Consider the following 19,087-nt stretch of genomic DNA (forward strand, 5'->3'; position numbering starts at 1 on the left):
CACACACACACACACCCACACACACACACACACACACACACACACACACACACACACACACACACACACACACAGGGGACAAAGTGACTATGTTTACATGGACATCTGTAGTCGAATTATTTGCCAAATTATTAAATGGTGGACTTTAACTGCAGTTTGGCTCTTTCATGCAGGGAATTCATTCATGTCCCTCGCAACAAACGAGATATTTGATTCGAGGATCTGCTCTAAGCGTGTATTTTTCATGCAATGTTTGATACCGCACGGCGAATGAGAGAAAAAAACTCAGCATTTCCCGGAAACTTAGATGCACTCGGAAGGTGGCGTCAGAAACCCGCGTGTGTTATTCCGGTCACTAAATGCGGTAAAAACCCTACACGAGGTTATAGTTTGGTTGCAGTGCTAACCTGTTTACACTCTGTGCACTAGTTAACTTAGTTCGATACGAACAAACTGAATAAACAAAGAGCACTGGTCGCTCACTTACCAAATCTGTAGAGACAGAACAATCCACAGCAACTAGAGCCGCGTCTTTATTAAGAGGATACTAAAGCGAATCCGGATCTCAGCATTTGTAGATGAGAACAGCTCTCAGGTAAACAATAATCCTCCTTAGACACGCAAGTTATCGTTGTCGAGCGTCGCGTACACTGTTAATCCACACGTGACTCCAGATAAGCTCTCACAGAGAGAAAATGAAAACAAAACTTAACTGCAGCAAACTATAAAAGCAACACTTCACGCTTGTTTTGCCAACACAACGTGGCGTCTCTGTCGTCTAAACACTGTGACAGTAATGAATATTAATGAAGTTGCACAATAGAGCGCGCTGATTGGTTTGAACCAAGCCTTACTCATGCATTAATGCAACACACTGTAAGACGTAATAAGACACACTCTGGCACAGACGCCCAGTCTGCTCGCTGTAATACACGCTATTATGTCATGACCGTGACGCAGCTTCAAAAATTTGTTTCAAACCGGAAATGCGAATTTGCTTAAAATAACACAAAAACAACCAATTTACACTTTTTAGTGAAATATAGGTGTCCTAATAGTGTTTATAGCAGTGTGGGACATGTATACGACTGTCTACAGCTCAAAAAATGTGTTTTGGTGTTTCGTGACCCTTTAAGTTTTTTTTTTTGGGACAAAAAATTTAGTATTTTATGTTCAATCAACTAAAATTTGTAAAAGCAATTACGTTAACTTAATCGATTTGTGTTGGGACTAGATGAAGGAATTGTGTGAAACCCAGCATTTAATTTTTTTAAATAATTTTTTGTGTGAAATAATATGGTAAACGCGTGTACTGAGGCACAATAACTACTGAGAGACTTAGCTCCTGTCTGGGCTTTCACTGCCTTTCTACACCTCCCTTTTATTTCACTTTATTACACATAACTTAATTTGTAAACTAATTAGATTTGTTTTCATGCATATAGTAAATGGACTTCTTTGGTTGTTACCAACATCTGGGGAAAATGTCAAGCCAACAGCACCTTTAGAAATAGGTTCTCTGAGGAAAAATGGTGAGGTGTTCAATACTTGATTCCCCCACTGTGCAGTGTAAGTAAATTCTAGAGGGACTGCTCAACATAACATCTGTCTCTTTTCTATTAGTGCATTGAAATTCAGCTTTTAAGTCATGGAAAGTCAGGGAATTAAGCATTTTGGCTTAGAGCGGGAACCTGTAATGTAATCTGTGGTTTCTATTAGTGGTTTTATTAATTAGTCTTCTGTTGCAGGCAGATTTCATCAAAGTGGCTCATCCGGACGCTGCTTATCGGGAGGCAGCAGAGAAAACTTGCATTGATATCGGAACTGTTGTGGAAAAGTATGAATCTGTTTGTATGCTTATGCTGGATTTACTGTTAGTTATCCATATTTGTAGTTTATTTTTATTTGTGTGTGTGTGTTACAGGCTTAACACAAATGTCGATTTGTGTCAGAGTCTGAAGAATCTGCTGGAAAATGAGGCTGTTTTGGACACGTTGAACCCGGACACAAGGCAGGTGGATTTCCTAATCCTACTTAATATGTGAAGGTAGACAGGATAAAATGCATTTCTTAAGCAGCAATATGACTTTTGACTCCTTAACTGTTTGAAAAAAAATCTCACCAAGGGTAGATTTATTTGATTTAAAATGCGGTAAAATAATAATTAATTTATTAAAGGTAATTTATTGTTGTGGTGAGACAGAATTTTCAGCATTTTCAGCTCCAGTGTCAAGATTAAATAAGATATTTACAATTTTAATGTTCAACTATTCATTAATTTTCCTTCGGCTTAGTCTCTTTATTCATCAGGGGTCACCACAGCGGAATGAGCCGCCAATTATTCTGGCATATGTTTTACACAGCGGATGCCCTTCCAGCTGCAACCCTCTACTGGGAAACACCCATACGCTCACATGCACACTCAAACGCCCAATTTAGGTTATTCAATTCCCCTGTCGCACATGTCTTGGGACTTTGAGGAAACTGGAGCACCCTGGAGGAAACCCACGCCAACACGGGAAGAACATGTAAGCTCCACACATAAATGCCAACCGCCCTAGGCAAGACTCGAACCAGCAACCTTCTTGCTGTGAGGCGGCAGTGCTAACCATTGAGTATCTGATCTTGAGTCTTTCAGTAAATGACAAAACGATCAAACCGAGTAACCCCATTAACCCTGAAAATCAGCGTTATTCCTCCAAAAATTATTGTTTACCTGTAAAGTTAAAAGGGCGCCGCGGTTATTATTGCTGTTGCCTCACAGCAAGATGGTCGCTGGTTTGAGCCCCGACTGGGTCAGTTGGCATTTCAGTGTGGAGTTTGCATGTTCTCCCCATGTTGGCGTGGGTTTCTTCCAGATGCTCCGGTTTCCCCCACAAGTCCAAAGACATGCGGAACTGGTGAAGTGTGTAAGCTAAATTGTCTGTAGTGTATGAGTGTGAATGAGAGGGTATGGGTGTTTCCAAGTGATGGGTTGCAGCTGCGTAACATATGCTGGAATAGTTGGCAGTTTATTCCGCTGTGGCGACCCCTGGAAAATGAAATAATGAATGAACAATGCCAATGTTTGGACTTAACAATAGTTTTTGGTGAAACAACACTGGTTTTCAGGGTTAATAAGTTGGCGGTTCATTCCGCTGTGGCGACCACTGATCAATAAAGGGACTGAGCGAAAAGAAAATGAATGATTGAATGTAAAATTAAAACATTGAGATTGAGCTGTCTAAAAATTCATATATGGAACAATGAAAATCATCATTCTTCCTGCTCTAAACAACATTATCTGCAGATTTAAACATGTTTTTACAAGTTTAAAGTGAAAACCATGTAATCTGAGAAAGTTTAAAATGCCATTCTGCATAGCAGGAATCAGCTTTTAAGGCTCTGAACAGCTTTTTTAAGCCAAAAATAAAAAGTGATACAAACTGCTTAAAACAAAGAAAGTCATCAATCTTTCTGCTCTAAACAACATTATACAGTTTTAATCACGTCTGAAAACATGCATTTTTTGTTATTTTATGCATTATGAATTAGGTGGAAATGTAATAAAACAAAAGTGTGTGAACAAGCCTATTAAATCCAGATAAACTGAAGTCTCTTAATCCTTGAAATTTTGAAAACTCAATTAAATTATATATATATATATATATATATATATATATATATATATATATATATATATATATATATATATATATATATATACATACACACACACACATACATACATATACATACATACATGTGTGTATATATATATATATATATATATATATATATATATATATATATATATATATATATATATATATATATATATATCTGTCATGAACACTCTCTGGATTATGGTAGTATGGTAATGAATATTCATATGGCGATGTTTATGTATTTGGTCTTGGCGGTACAGATCTGCTATGCTGCTGCTGCTTTGATTATTATGGCAGAGCAAGTACCGAGACCTGCTACTGCCAGTATGTACACAAACATGCCATCTGAGAATATAACACACTACTGCTGCAGACATAATATGTAACCCTCGTAGCAGATCTAAACACAGGTGGAGCTGGGGTGGAGGGTCTCTGAAAACGTAGATTTTCATATATACAGTGGAAGTCAGATTTATTATCCCTCCTCTTTATTTTTCCCCCAATTTTTGTTTAACAGTGAGCAGATTTGTTCTAACACATTTCTAAACATAATAGTTTTAATAACTCATTTCTAATAACTGATTTATTTTATGTTTGCCACGAAGACACATAATATTTGACAAGATATTTTTCAGGACACTTCTATACAGCTTAAAGTGACATTTAAAGGCTTAACTAGGTTAGTTATGTTAGCAAGGCAGGTTAAGGTAATTTGGCAAGTTTTTGTCTAACGATGGTTTGTTCTGTAGACTATCCAAAACAAATTTAGCTTAAAGGGGTTAAAAATATTGACCTTAAAATGTTTTTTTTTATTTATTAAAAACTGCTTTTATTCTTGCCGAAATAAAACAAACCTTACTTTCTCCAGAAAAAAAAATATTATCAGACATGCTGTGAAAATTTAAAACATCGGTTAAACATCATTTAGAAAATATTTTTAAAAAATTAAATAAATAAAAAAAAAAATAATAAAAAAAAAATCGAAGGGGGGCTAATAATTCTGCCCTCAACTGTATATGAAATAAATCATCAGAGAAATAATCAAAGGTGAATAATTCAGAAGTAAACCCCTTTTTTTTTTTTACAAGATTTTGGTGTTCTTCTGACATTTAATAGGATTTTCTCAAGTGTCCAGTGGGAAATTATTTAATTGATCCCCAATGTTTAATAGACAAAGAGTGTGGCGACTTCCAACTGATATAAATTTGTTTCCATATATACAGTTGAAGTCGAAACTATTCACCTTCCTGTGAATTTTTGTTTCTTTTTTCAAATATTTCCCAAATGATGTTGAGCAGAGCAAGACATTCTACACAGTATTTTCACATAATATATACAAGGGGGTTAATAATTCTGACTGAATTCTGTAGATGTGTTTTTCGGCTAAAACTTGTCACAATTGACAAGTTTGATGCATGCACTACCTGACAAAAGTCTTGTCGTCTATCCAAGTTTTAGGATCAACAAATAATAACTTGACTTCTAGTTGATCATTTGGTATCAGAAGTGGCTTATATGAAAGGCAAAAGCCTCTAAATTACACTTATTCTACCAAAATAAAATATGATCATGCCTTATTTTGAATTATTTAATTAGGACAGTAAGTTCTGACTTTGCTTCACATCACTTAATGTAAATAATGTCCAGTATAGAATATAAAGTCATGCTGCAGTGGAAGCAGAATGAATATTGTGTCCATACATCTCTGCAATGACTCAAATAGCTTATTAATAAAGTCATCTGGAATGGCAAAGAAAGAGTACATCTTCAGCATCTCCTCCATCTCACCTCAGACATGCTAAATAATCTTCATGTCTGGTGACTGGGCTGGCCAATCCTGGAGCAACTTGAACTTCTTTGCTTTCAGGAACTTTGATGTAGAGGCTGAAGTATGAGAAGGAGCGCTATCCTGTTGGAGAATTTGCCATCTCCTGTGGTTTGAAATGTAATGGGCAGCACAAATGTCTTGATCCCTCAGGCTGTTGATGTTGCCATCCACTCTGCAGATCTCTTGCACACCCCCAAACTGAATGTAACCCCAAACAATGATTTTTCCTTAACCAAACTTGACTGATTTCTGTGAGAATCTTGGGTTTATGCGGGTCCCAGTAGGTCTTCTGCAGTATTTGTGATGATTGGGATGCAGTTCAACAGATGATTCATCAGAAAAATCCACCTTCTGCCACTTTTTTTTTAATGATCAACTAAAAGTCCAATTATTATTTGTTGCTCTTACAACTGGGATCACGGCAAGACTTGTGGTACTTGTAGTGTAGTTGCTTTATAAATGTACTAACTTCCTTCATATGGTGCTGTTTTAGAAGAGTGGCGGAGCTCTTCATGTTTGATTTTGAGATTAGTGGAATACATCTGGATGAAACAAAGGTAAGAGTGCTCCCAATATACAAGCCTGATTTTATTAGACCACACTGATTTCCTGTCTTTCTTCTTGAATGATCTCAGAGGAGCAAGGCTGTCGCTCTTAATGTGAAGCTGCTGGATCTTTATCAAGAGTTTCTGAGTGGCTCTCAGCTCCCAAACACGGTCGAGAAGCGATTTCTACCAGAACACATTCGCCATTTCTTCTCCATTGACGGAAACCTCATTCAGATCGGCGGGTTGCACGCTGACTCTCCTAATGAACTGGTGCGTGCATTTAAATGATTATGATTACTTATTTACTGTTAACATATTTTGTTGTTCATTGCATGAGCTTGAAAGTGCATAAAAAAATCCAACCCAGGGTCAAGAATAAATAGAGGATTTGATTTCTAGTGCAATTTTTCACCTTTCAACATATCACAGCACTTGTATATACACTCATCGGCCACTTTATTAGGTACACCTAACTAGTACCAGGTAGGAGATGAATTGCGCTTTATGACATGGCATCTTATCCAGCTGGAAGTAGCCATCAGAAGATGGGTACACTGTGGTCATAAAGGGATGGACGTGATCAGCAACAATACTCAGGTAGGCTGTGGCACGATGCTCAATTGGTACTAATGGGCCCAAAGTGTGCCAAGAAAATACAAGTAGATATCACTGCAGCCCGGAGACCTGCAAGTGGGAGGAATTACACCGCAAGTAGGTTGGGTGACCTCCAAGTGGGAGGGACTCAAACCGCAAGTAGGTTGGGTTTATCAGGTTACTGTGAGGTTGGGTTTAGGGTTGGATTTAGGTGTAGACGTTAATAAAACACAACAGGTTACTGTGAGGTTGGGTTTAGGGTTAGGGTTACCGTACGTTCACACCGAAAGCGGCGAGAGCGTCAAAGTAGCCGGAAGTCATTCATTTTCAATGAGAGCCGGCGGCAATAAACAGCGAGGAGTAGCGCGGCACGTCTTCCCTGGCGTGAGCGTCGAGGAGAGTTGAAATGAAGTCAACTTTATGGTAATGAGCTATGACGCGGTTCAGCAGCAAGCAGTCAGAATGAAGTCGCCCACCGCTTGATAGCAGTTAAGAGAACACAGACCTGTGAACTTTGGTTCCGACCACAGTTGTTCCCAAGGGTCGCCGGATTTCCAATTATTTACAATGTTTTCCTACAGGAACATACATTAAATAAGTTACTGGCGAGTTACTGATGTTCATTAATGTTATATAAATTTATCTTTAAAAAGCGGGAATCTCATGCGATGTGAAAGTACAAAACAGTACTGCTGCTTCAGGATATTTCTGACATATGGACACATGTTGGATAAATAGAAAAAAGCCACACCACATGCAACTTGATCTTCCATTGTTGTATGAATTTGATAAGAAGTGCGCAACATTTTCACGCTAGAAACATGTCTTATGCATGAATGTAACTGATATGCTGCAACGGCTCCTTTAAATACGAGATCAATGTAGCGAGTTTTGACGACCTTGGACGCTCTCGCCGCTTTCGGTGTGAACGTACGGTTATTTGTACAAATTTACAAAGCACAATATTCAAGTCTAAATACAACTAAATAAGGTTTGCCCTGCCCACTTGGAGCTCCAAGACCCACCCACTTGGAGCTGGCTCCGGCCTCCGTTTATACCCTTCTCAGAAAATATCCCTCGCACTATTACACCACCAACAGCAACCTGAACTGATGATACAAGGCAGGATAGATCCATGCTTTCCTGTTGTTGACTGCAAATTCTGACCCGACCATCTGAATATCACAACAGAAATCAAGACTCATCAGACCATGCAACGTTTTTCCAATCTTCTATTGTCCAGTTTTGGTGAGCCTGTGTGAATTGTAGCCTCAGTTTCCTGTTCTTAGCTGAGAGGAGTGGCACATGGTGTGGTCTTCAGCTGCTGTAGCCCATCCGTCTCAAGGTTGGTCGTGTTGTGCGATCAGAGATGCTCTTCTGCAGACCTCGGTTGTAACGAGTGACTATTTGAGTTACTGTTGCCTTTCTATTAGCTGGAACCAGTCTGGCCATTCTCCTCTGACCTCTGGCATCAACAAGGCATTTGCGCCCACAGAACTGCCGCTCACTGGATATTTTCCCTTTTTCAGACCATTCTCTATAAACCCTAGAGATGGTTGTGCGTGAAAATCCCAGTAGATCAGCAGTTTCTGAAATACTCAGACTAGCTCGTCTGGCACCAACAACCATGCCACGTTCAAAGTCACTTAAATCCCCTGCAGCAGATCATCTTGACCATGTCTACATGCCTAAATGCAGTGAGTTTCTGCCATGCGATTGGCTGATTAGAAATTTGCGTGAACGAGCAGTAGGACAGGTGTACCTAATAAAGTGGCCGGTGAGTGTATATGCATGTTCAAATTTTATTTTGATGGATTTAGTTTTAATGTACAGGAGTTGCATAGCTCATATAATCCTGACTAATGCCTTTTTGAAGACCCAGAGCAATGTTTTGCTCCATTCCCCTTTTATATTAGACTGTGATCTGCTTGTTTTGTATGTAGAAAACTCTTATGAAAGGGATAGTTCACCTAAAATGGATATTGTGCCTTAATTTGACCATACACTTGATCAAAATCAGTTTGAGTTTGTTTTGTTTAACACAAAAAAAGATATAGAACAACTGAAAGGTACAATTATGCCAGAAACTTGTCTCTTTAAGTAAATTTTGTTAATTTAGGGAGGAAAATTGAGAAATTGTATTACATGGTAATGTAGAAAAAGCAATTCTTCTGTTTATTTGTTTATATTTGTAATCATTTTAAAATAAAAAGCAGACGATGCTGACATGGTATTAAACATACTAAATTACAAATAAAATACAATACTTTATTGTGCATAAGCTTTATATATTTTGCTCTCATAGTTTACATTATTGTGTCAGTTTTGTTCACTTTGTTCTTTTTTGACCCTGGTCATGTTTCTTTGGTCTGCCGTGCTATTGGCTGCTTTAGCAAAGTATGCTTCCTTCTGCATGTTCCATAAGTGTCTGTTTTCTTCCCTCTGGTAGGTGCGGGAAGCTGCGTATAAAATCTTTCTCTTCCCCAACACTAGTCTCTTGCTTTCTCTGGATGAGCTTTTGGCTTGTAGACATGAGCTGGCTACATTAGTGGGCTATGAGTCCTATGCACACAGGGCTTTGAAAGGGACCATGGCCAAAACTCCAGGTAAAAATGACTTTTAAAAGGTTAGTTCACTACAAAAAAATTAAAATGTACTCATCATTTACTCTCCCTCAAGTAGTTCCATATCATTAAGGGTTTTCTTCTTCTGTTGAACACGAAAGAAGTTATTTTTAAAAATGTTCAAAACCTGTAACTATTGACTTTCATAGTGGGAAAAAGAAATACAATGGAAGTCAATTACTGTGTCACAACCCGCATACTATCCATCTTCAATAGTATCAGAAAATACGATTTTATGTCCCAAAATGTGTGTTAAAATGAGGATTCCAGAGTTGGATGGTCTATTATTTCCGGTAGAAATTCAGAAATACAAATCTGATTAAAAAATGTAAACAAACTACAAACATGGCTGATGCACGAGATCGACCTTTAAGTGAAGAGGCTTAGATCAGGGATGCCCTAAGTTTTTCATATAAAGGGCCTAAAAACTAAATATCATTGATCGCCATGGCTAGTGGCCTGAAGATAAATATACCAAACTATTTTACATTAAAGTTGTCATGGGTAATTTCCTAATCTTTTCCTAATATTTATAAATAAATAGAGAACATTACTTTGTCTCGTAGTAACTAATGCAGTATAACTTTGTGAATAACATATTACAAGGGCGGCACAGTGGCGCAGTGAGTAGTGTCACTGGTTCGAGCCTCACCTGGTCGGTTGGCATTTCTGTGGAGTTTGCATGTTCTCACCATGTTCTCGTGGGTTCCATATGGGTGCTTCAGTTTCCCCCACAAGTCCAAAGACATGCTGTATAGGTGAACTGGGTAAGCTAAATTTTCCCTAGTGTGTGAATGAGAGTGTACAGATGTTTCCCAGTGATGGGTTGCAGCTGGAAGGGCATCCGTGATTAATAAAAGGACTAAGCTGAAAAGAAAATGAATGAATGAACTTTTTACAATAAAAACAAATCACATTTATAACTGTAGTTCAGTGCTGGATAGGCTAGTCAAGCAGAATCTGCTTTTGCCTTGATTCGCTCACCAGTCTCTGCATTGTCCTCTAACGGTCTGATTAACTAATCTGATTAATTTACACCATTTAAATTGATACATTTAATTTCAGTTAGCTTTATTTGGAGCTTAATAAAACAAACAAATAAAAGGTTAATCAACTTTTCAAATGACAATTTCTAAACCAGCACCCATCATTCTCAGATAGGATGGTGGGCCAAATCAAAGGTTACCATGGGCCAACTTAGTTTGGTCATCTCTGGCTTAGATAAAGATGTTTCAATGACAAAAAAATAAAATAAATAAATAAATAATTATAATATATACAGTTGAAGTCAGAATTATTAGACCCCCTGTTTATTTTTTCCCCCAATTTCTGTTTAACAGAGAGACGATTTTTTTAACACATTTTAATAATAGTTTTATATAACTTAATAGTTTGAAGTTAATAATTTTAATAACTCATTTCTAATAACTGATTCATTTTATATTTGCCATGATGACTGTACATAATATTTTATTATATTTTAATAATATTTTTTATACAGCTTAAAGTGACATTTAAAGGCTTAACTGGTTTAATTATGTTAACTAGGCAGGTTATGGTAATTAGGCAAGTTATTGTATAATGATGGTTTGTTCTGTAGTCAGTTGAAACATTAAATATCTTAAAGGGGCTAATAATTTTGACCTCAAAATGGTGTTTAAATTTTTTTAAACTGCTTTTATTCTAGCTGAAATTATACAAATAAGACTTTATCTAAAAGAAAAAATATTATCAGACATGCTGTGAAAATGTCTTTGCTCTACTAAACATAATTTGGGAAATATGTAAAAAAAAGAAAGAAAAAAAATATCAAAGGATGGCTTATAATTCTGACTTCAACTGTATATGTATTCATTCATTTTCTTTTCGGCTTAGTCCCTTTATTATTCTGGGTTGTCACAGAGGAATGAACCGCCAACATATCCAGCACATGTTTTATGCAGCGGATGCCCTTCTAGCTGCAACCCATCTCTGGGAAACATACATACACACTCATACATAACGGACAATTTAGCTTATCCAATTCACCTGTACTGCATGTCTTTGGACTGTGGGGGAAACCGTAGCACCCAGAGGAAACCCACGTGAACACAGGGAGAACATGCAAACTCCACACAGAAACGCCAACTGACTCAGCCGAAGCTTGAATCAGCGACCTTATAGCTGTGAGAATTTTGATCTTTCTTCCAATAGCGGTTTCCTTATTAAAGGAATTTAAAAGCTGTATTTGTAAGCAAGTTTGTTTGCTTTACAGAAACGGTGATGAAATTTTTGAAGCTGCTAACAGAAAAACTATCTGACAGGTATGTTTTGCAGTCACTACCTACTATTTTATAATCATAATCGTTGATATACACCACCTGACAAAATTCCTGTTGCCGATCCCAGCTGTAAGAGCAACAATAACTTCACTTCTAGTTGATCATTTGGAAAAGTGGCAGAAGCTACAGTTTTCAGATGAATAATCTGCTGAACTGCATCCAATCATCACAAATACTGAAGTAGACCTACTGGAACCTGCATGGAGCCAAGATTCTAACAGAAATCATTCAAGTTTGGTGAAGGAAAAATCATGGTTTGGGGTTACATTCAGTATGGGGGTGTGCGAGAGATCTGCAGAGTGGATGGCAACATCAACAGCCTGAGGGATCAAGACACTTGTGCTGCCCATTACATTACAAACCACAGGAGAGGGCAAATTCTTCAGCAGGATAGCGCTCCTTATCATACTTCAGCCTCCACATCAAAGCTCCTGAAAGCAAAGAAGGTCAAGGTGCTCCAGGATTGGCCAGCCCAATCCCCAGATGTAAACATTAGTAAGCATGTCTGGGGTAGGATGATAGAGGAGGCATTGAAGATTAATCCAAAGAATCTTAATCTCTGGGAGTCCTGCAGGAACGTTTTCTTTGCCATTCCAGATGACTTTATTAATAAGTGATTTGAGTCATTGCAGAGATGTATGGATGCAGTCCTCCAAGCTCATGGAAGTCATACAAAATATTCATTCTGTCTCCACTGCAGCATGACTTTATATTCTATACTGGACATTATTTCTGTTAAGTGACAAGACTTTTGTCTAAACAAAGTCAGAACTTACTGTCCTAATGAAATAATTCAAAATAAAACATGATCATATTTTATTTAGGTAGAATAAGTGTAATCTAGAGGCCTTTTCCTTTCATATAAGCCACTTCTGATACCAAATAATCAACTAGAAGTCAAGCTATTATTTGTTGATCCTAAAACTAGGATATGCGACAAGACCTTTGTCAGGTACTGTACTGTAAATATTATTCTTTGTCATAACACAGAACATCGAAGGATTTCAAAATGATGAAAGAAATGAAGAAGACACACTCAACAAATCCTGTAAATGTTGCATTTTTTCATTTGCTTTACAAATTTAAACATGATTTCCTAATTTATTAGTTTTTTTTCACTTGTCAGGAAGTGATGCCGTGGGATCATGCTTACCTCAGCAGTGTCATACGAACAGAAAAGTAAGATATTTTAACACACGCACCTCTTGAAATATGCCACCTCCATCTTTTTTTAAATAATTTTCTTTTAAACTTTTTGGCTTAGTCGCCAAAGCGGAATGAACCGCCAACTATTCCGGCATATGTTTTATGCAGCGGATGCCCTTCGAGCAGCAACCTAATACTGGAAAACCAAACACTCTCACATTCTCTCTCACACACACACACGCTTTTTTTTTTGTGAAAAGTGGGGACATTATATAGGTTTCCATTGATTTTATGCAGCCCAAACCGTATATTATATTGCCCTCACCCCACCCCACTCCTAAACCCAACCATCACAGGAGACTGTGTGCATCTTTACTCTCTGATTAAACTCATTCTGTAGGATTTATAAGCATTTTGAGAAATGAGGACATCACCAATGTCCTCATATTTCACCTCCTTTTTGTAATACCTGTGTCATACCCATGTCATTATACAGATTTGTGTCCTGATATGTCACAAAAACACGTATACACACACACACACACACACACAACGGCTAATTTTGTTTACCAAATTCATAGTACATGTCTTTGGACTGGGGTTAAACCGAAGCACTCAGAGGAAACCCACACCAACATGGGGAGAACATGCAAACTCCACACAGAATTGCCAACTGGCCCAGCCGGGACTCGAACCAGCGACTTACTTGCTGTGAAGTGACAGTGCTAACCACTGAGCCACCTCAGTAAAAAGTTTTCAATCGATTGAATTAAGATGGGACATTATTTCAGCCATAGTCCCTAATATGTCTGAAAATTTTTAATAATTCAGAATGTTGAGATGCGGAGATGCATGCAAATCAATCCGTATTTAATGAAATGTTGCATATTAAATATTTGGGTATTGTTATACAAGAAATGTTTGAATTTCTCAAAATATGCCGCCTCCATCTTTTTTATTTCTCAAACACGCTCATGTGCTTGTAGGTTTGAAATTGATCCCAGCGTCTACAGCCCATATTTCTCTCTGGGTGCCTGTATGGAGGGACTAAGCAATCTCTTTACGAAGCTCCTGGGTGTTTCTTTCCAAACGGAGGTGCCGAAGATGGGTGAAGTGTGGAGCGAAGATGTTCGAAAGCTGGTGAGCTTCCCTTATTGGGGTACTTTAAAGTGAACCGTGAACAGTTTTTGTTTCTGTATTGTGATGCAGGTCCTAGAGAAACCGAATATTAAATTAGAAAACAGTGGGCGTGGCTTGTTTTTTCTACTGCGAGCTGATTGGATGTAGTAAAGTAGGCATTTCATTCACAAAGTTGGGGAAAATTAGTACAGCCTAACAGACTCCCCCTCCTCACCATTTCTGTTTGTTGTCAAAACTGACATCTGGAGTGGCGTTGATAAGTATGTTAGCCCCGCCCAATATCGCAGACTGACGTAGGCTGCATCCGAAACCGCCTACTACTCAGTAAGTACTGCATTTGAATTTAAACGTACTACTCGGCCGTTAGAAAAGTACGCTCTATACAGTATGAATGTGAAAAGTATGAATGGAATTCGGATGTACTACATCCGTCTTTTTGTCATGGTCACGTGGCCTACCTGCGTCGGTTGCGTCGCTTTACTCCCATTCATGAATTCGCTCGTGGGGCATCATGGGATAGCGCAGCATGCTTGGGATGCGCACTCCAGAATCTCGCCGGAAGTAGTAAGTCATCTGGGTGTTTCTCGCATACTGACTTTCGAATTCTATGAATTCAGACATACTACTCGGCTCGCATACTGATTTTAGCATACTGTATAGTTTGGAAGTGTGCGGTTTGGGACGCAGCCGTAATCTGAGAAATTTTCTAAAAATAATCAGGAAGTTTTTTCTTAATGACATGCACAGATGAATTGTTCAACACAAAACTGGCAATGTGAGCTAACAAAATCATATGATTAGTTTTGATTTCATGTGTACTTTAAAGGGATAGTTCATCCAAAAATGAAAACTTCTGTTATCATTTACTCACTCTTCACTGGTTTCAAACCCATTTTAGTTTCTTTCTTTTGTTAAACACAAAAGACATTTTGAAAAATGTCGGAAACCTGTAACCATTGAGTTCTATATTTGTTTGGTCACTTTATTTTGATGGTCCGTTTGTTAAATTTAAGTTACATTGCATCTACATGCCAACTAATTCTCATTAGATTATAAGTAGACTGTTACTGTAGGTTGGGGTTAGGGTTAGTGTAAGTGAAGGAGCAGTGTTAGCAGATTTTAAACAGTAATAATACTCACATGGACTATCAAAAAAAAAGTTACCATTTGTTTTTCCTATTATGCAAGTCAATGGTGACAGGTTTTCAGCTTTCCTCAAAATATCTCCTTTTGTGTTGAACAAAAGAAAGGGACTCATTCAGATTTGGAAACAGATTTGGGGATGAGCAAACTGAGTAAATTTTCATTTTTTTTGAGTCAACTGTTCTTTTAAATTGTATTCGTTTAAATTGTGAAAGCTTTTATCCTACATATTAGATTATTTGCAGATGTATAAAGGCATCAATGGGGATTTTTTTACTGTTTTTTTTTTTTGTGCTGCAAACAGGCCGTGGTTCATGAAACAGAAGGACTGCTGGGATACATCTATTGTGATTTCTTCCGTAGACCTGATAAACCTCACCAGGTAAATCTGGCTTCAAATTGGGTCGTAATGAGTTTTTTTTTTAACTATTATTGTGCAATAAAATTAGCTTTATTTATTCTTGTGAATTAAAAAGTCATGTTTAATACATTTTTTCTGAGCATTAAAATAAATCACTATCATCACATTTTATAGGTTTTGTATTTTAAAAATAGTTTTATACCTAGAAAAATAAAAACGGATGACAAATTAAAAATCTTTAATTAGGGTCCTACAGCAGCCCCCCTGACATAGTAAATTGTCCTTATTTTTGTACGTTGCCACAAACTCTCCAACCACTATTTGTCAGCAAAATTTTTTAACTATTAACTTTGAATTGATTGTATTTTAAAGTTTTACATCAATTTGTTACATTAATTGAGGATAGACCCTAATTAAAGGAAGATAATTTTCAAGGTTTAGATCTACACTCTCAGAAATAAAGGTACAGGAGTTGTTCCTGGGGCAGTAGCTTTTTAAAAGTTAGATATTTGTACCCAAATAGCAAATAGCAAGCTAAGACTGCATCACTCAGCAATGTAATGTCAGACACAATGCACTCAAATGGAGCTAGTGATGTCACGGTGACGGACGGGTTAGGGGTGGGGTTAGGTGAGCCCATTAAAAAGCATTGGATCCAGCAAAGATTGAACTGCACCAGGTCTGCAGCTAGACGCCTCTCCAATGGTACCTCAAAGGTGCATATTAGTACCCAAATGTTCCTAAAAAGTACCTTTGAGATACCAATATGGACCCTTCAGGTACAAATATGCACCTTTTGAAAAGGTACTGCCCGAGAGACAGCTCCTGTACCTTTATTTCTGAGAGTTTAGAAATGCATACAAATTAGTGCATATTAATTTACATTTACATTGATGAATATTCTATGACATTATGCCTCGTTTGCACATTAAAACAGCATTTAGAAAACTTTTTTTGTTTTTTTTACCCTTTTCACCCAGTGTCTGACCATAAAGCCAAAAAAACCAGGGCATCTAAATAAAAAATAATTTAAAAAATGCTAAATTATTTATTGACTTTTACTCTAAAATAGACAATTTGGTAACACTTTAGTTTCATGGTCCATTTGAGTATTAGTAGACTGCTTAATATCTGTTGATACAGACATTCAACAGACATTTAACTGACTATAAGAAACTTTGCAAGTACATGTAAATTTACACTAACCCCAACCCCAACATAACAGTCTACTTATAATCTAACAAGAATTAGTTGGCATGTAAATGCAATGTAACTTAAATTCAACAAACAGACCATTAAAATAAAGTGACCGAAAATTGTACAATTCATGGAAGACTATAATACTATTTTAGCATTGGAAATACTACTGTGACTATCAAGCTCTCACACACTGTTGAATAAACCAATTCAAAACATAAAAAAAGACAAATGAAGGGCAGCTGTACCACAAACCTATAATATTTGGTGTAATTCTATTTAAACACTGTATACAAAATAAACGGTTTACATTTTATTGGAGGCACCAAAATAAACATGTTAAAAATGAATCAAGAGTTTATTTGCAATAACTCTATTATTAGTACTTTTTAGATATCATGTTTTATGTTGTGTATGGAAGAGTATAATTATTTAAAAAACACAAGATTTAAGGAAATGACCAGACAAAAGATTTTTTGTAATTTTTAGAAATTTTGTTTTTTAAATTGTTTAAAAAAATGTCAACAAATTTTCACATTGATATAATTCTGATTTCTGAAAGTGGTTTGTTTATTAATAAAGAGTTTATTTGCAAAACCAGATAATTTATTATTAGTAAATGTCATATACCATGTGTTTTGTTGTGTATTGAAGAGTATAGATGGAAAAAACAGGATTTATGGAAATGATTACTAAAAGTTCAGTAATTTTTACAGAAATTATGTTTTCAAATTGACAGTTTCCACATTTGCTAAAATGTAGATTTCTAAAAAATACAAAAAAAAATGGAGGTTATATAAAAAATTGAAATCAAAATGATTAGCTGTAATTTTTTTCCCTCTTTTTTTAAAATATTTCACAAATTATGTTTACCAGAGCAAGGAATATTTCATAGCATTTCCTATAATGTTTTTTTTTCTTCTGGTGAAAGTCTTTTGTTTTTTTTTCAGCCAGAATAAAAGCAGTTTTGCATTTTTTTAAAAACATTTTTAAGGTCAATATTTTTAGCCCCCTTAAGCAATATTTTTTATTGTCTACAGAACAAACCATTGTTATTCAATGACTTCCCGAATTACCCTATCTAGCCTAATTAACGTAGTTAAGCCTTTAAATGTCACTGTAAGCTATATAGACGTGTCTTGAAAAATATTTAATCAAATATTTGTTACTGTCATGGCAAAGATAACAATAGTTTTAATGACTCATTTCCAACAACTGATTTCTGATTAAAAATTTATATTCTCTCCATTAAACATAAATGGCGGACAAATATTGAGGAGGGCTAACAGTTCTGACTTCAATTGTACAAATATATTTTTGTAAATGAACTCTTCAAATAAATTGCTTCGTCAGTGGTTCTGAAAATACTGTCTATGGCAGGACTGTCACTTCACCATCCGTGGCGGGCGTCTGAGGGAGGATGGAGTTTACCAGCTGCCTGTTGTGGTGCTGATGTTAAGTTTACCTCCACCCAGCAGCAGAAGCCCATGTCTGCTAACACCCTCTATGATGGAGAACCTTTTCCATGAGATGGGACACGCCATGCACTCTATGCTCGGCAGAACACGCTATCAACATGTCACAGGTCAGAGTCCATTACATCAGTGGTTTTCAACCTTTTTTTTTGATTGAGACCCCCTTTTCCCCAGGAAAATATTGTAAGGCCCCCTCAACATTTAATAATATTATGGCTCATATAAGTTTGCAGTATGGATGAAAAAATGTTATTTTGAAACCATGTTTTTTCTTGTTTTTTTTTAACTATGTCTATATACGTACTATATATAAGTTTATGCACAAATAGCCTAATGTAAATTATAAAAGCAAAACATCAGTAGGCCATTTGTAACTAAAAAACGTAAGCTTTTGGTCTTTAAATTGGCTCTATATTAGGTGCCATTTAGTTAAGAATTCTTTTAGTTTCTTGTCAGTAGCGGTGACATCCCTCATCTCATTTTGGGTGTGTGTCAATTCTTTTGCCTTACACTCAAAAAAATGCTCTGGGGTTGTCGCTGTATTGGGGATGAGTCGTCTGCAAATGTCTTATTAATTTGGGCGGCCTCATGCATTCGTTAAAAGGACTTTGGCTCAGATAATGCACTGTGACTGGGTCACGAACTTGGATAGGGGACAAGACTTTTGTCAGGTAGTGTAGTTACAGCCCTTAGTTAAACCTATAACCTAGTTAAAACAATTGTTCTTAAAAACAATGCAAATGATAACCTTGTTAACACTGAAATTATTTGCCATTAATCTAAAAAAATCTCAAGCGTTTCTGAAAATATCTTCAAATGCTGTAGTACTATGCAAACACCTAGCATTTTTGATGTGAGCATATTATATCTGTGTTTCTGAAGGAACCAGGTGTGCCACAGACTTTGCTGAAGTCCCTTCTGTGTTGATGGAGTATTTCGCTTCAGATTATCGGGTTGTGAGCCAGTTTGCTCGACATTATCAGACTGGAGAGGTGGGTTTTTGCACTTATCTGCTTTGGAGATCAACATCCATGACTTTAAATTAAAAAATGAAAACATGTTG

General features: G+C 36.8%; 1 protein-coding gene across 3 annotated transcripts in view; it reads left to right on the forward strand.

The window, feature by feature from the left end:
- mipepb (mitochondrial intermediate peptidase b) overlaps positions 1 to 19,087 on the forward strand; it is a 31,828-nt gene that overhangs the window by 5,265 nt on the left and 7,476 nt on the right. For all 3 annotated transcript variants that reach the window (XR_012386523.1, XM_680404.8, XM_021479450.2), the window contains exons 3-14: positions 1,749 to 1,837; positions 1,925 to 2,011; positions 5,969 to 6,032; positions 6,111 to 6,293; positions 9,067 to 9,223; positions 11,496 to 11,544; positions 12,553 to 12,610; positions 12,689 to 12,741; positions 13,695 to 13,848; positions 15,296 to 15,373; positions 17,930 to 18,134; positions 18,907 to 19,016. Coding sequence is in view for 2 of the 3 variants with exons in the window: in XM_680404.8 (XP_685496.2) it covers positions 1,749 to 1,837; positions 1,925 to 2,011; positions 5,969 to 6,032; positions 6,111 to 6,293; positions 9,067 to 9,223; positions 11,496 to 11,544; positions 12,553 to 12,610; positions 12,689 to 12,741; positions 13,695 to 13,848; positions 15,296 to 15,373; positions 17,930 to 18,134; positions 18,907 to 19,016 (1,287 nt within the window). In the remaining variant the exon portion in view is untranslated. The remainder of the gene's footprint in view (positions 1 to 1,748; positions 1,838 to 1,924; positions 2,012 to 5,968; positions 6,033 to 6,110; positions 6,294 to 9,066; positions 9,224 to 11,495; positions 11,545 to 12,552; positions 12,611 to 12,688; positions 12,742 to 13,694; positions 13,849 to 15,295; positions 15,374 to 17,929; positions 18,135 to 18,906; positions 19,017 to 19,087) is intronic.

This window comes from Danio rerio, chromosome 10, assembly GCF_049306965.1.
Source record: "Danio rerio strain Tuebingen ecotype United States chromosome 10, GRCz12tu, whole genome shotgun sequence".
NCBI lineage: Eukaryota > Metazoa > Chordata > Actinopteri > Cypriniformes > Danionidae > Danio > Danio rerio.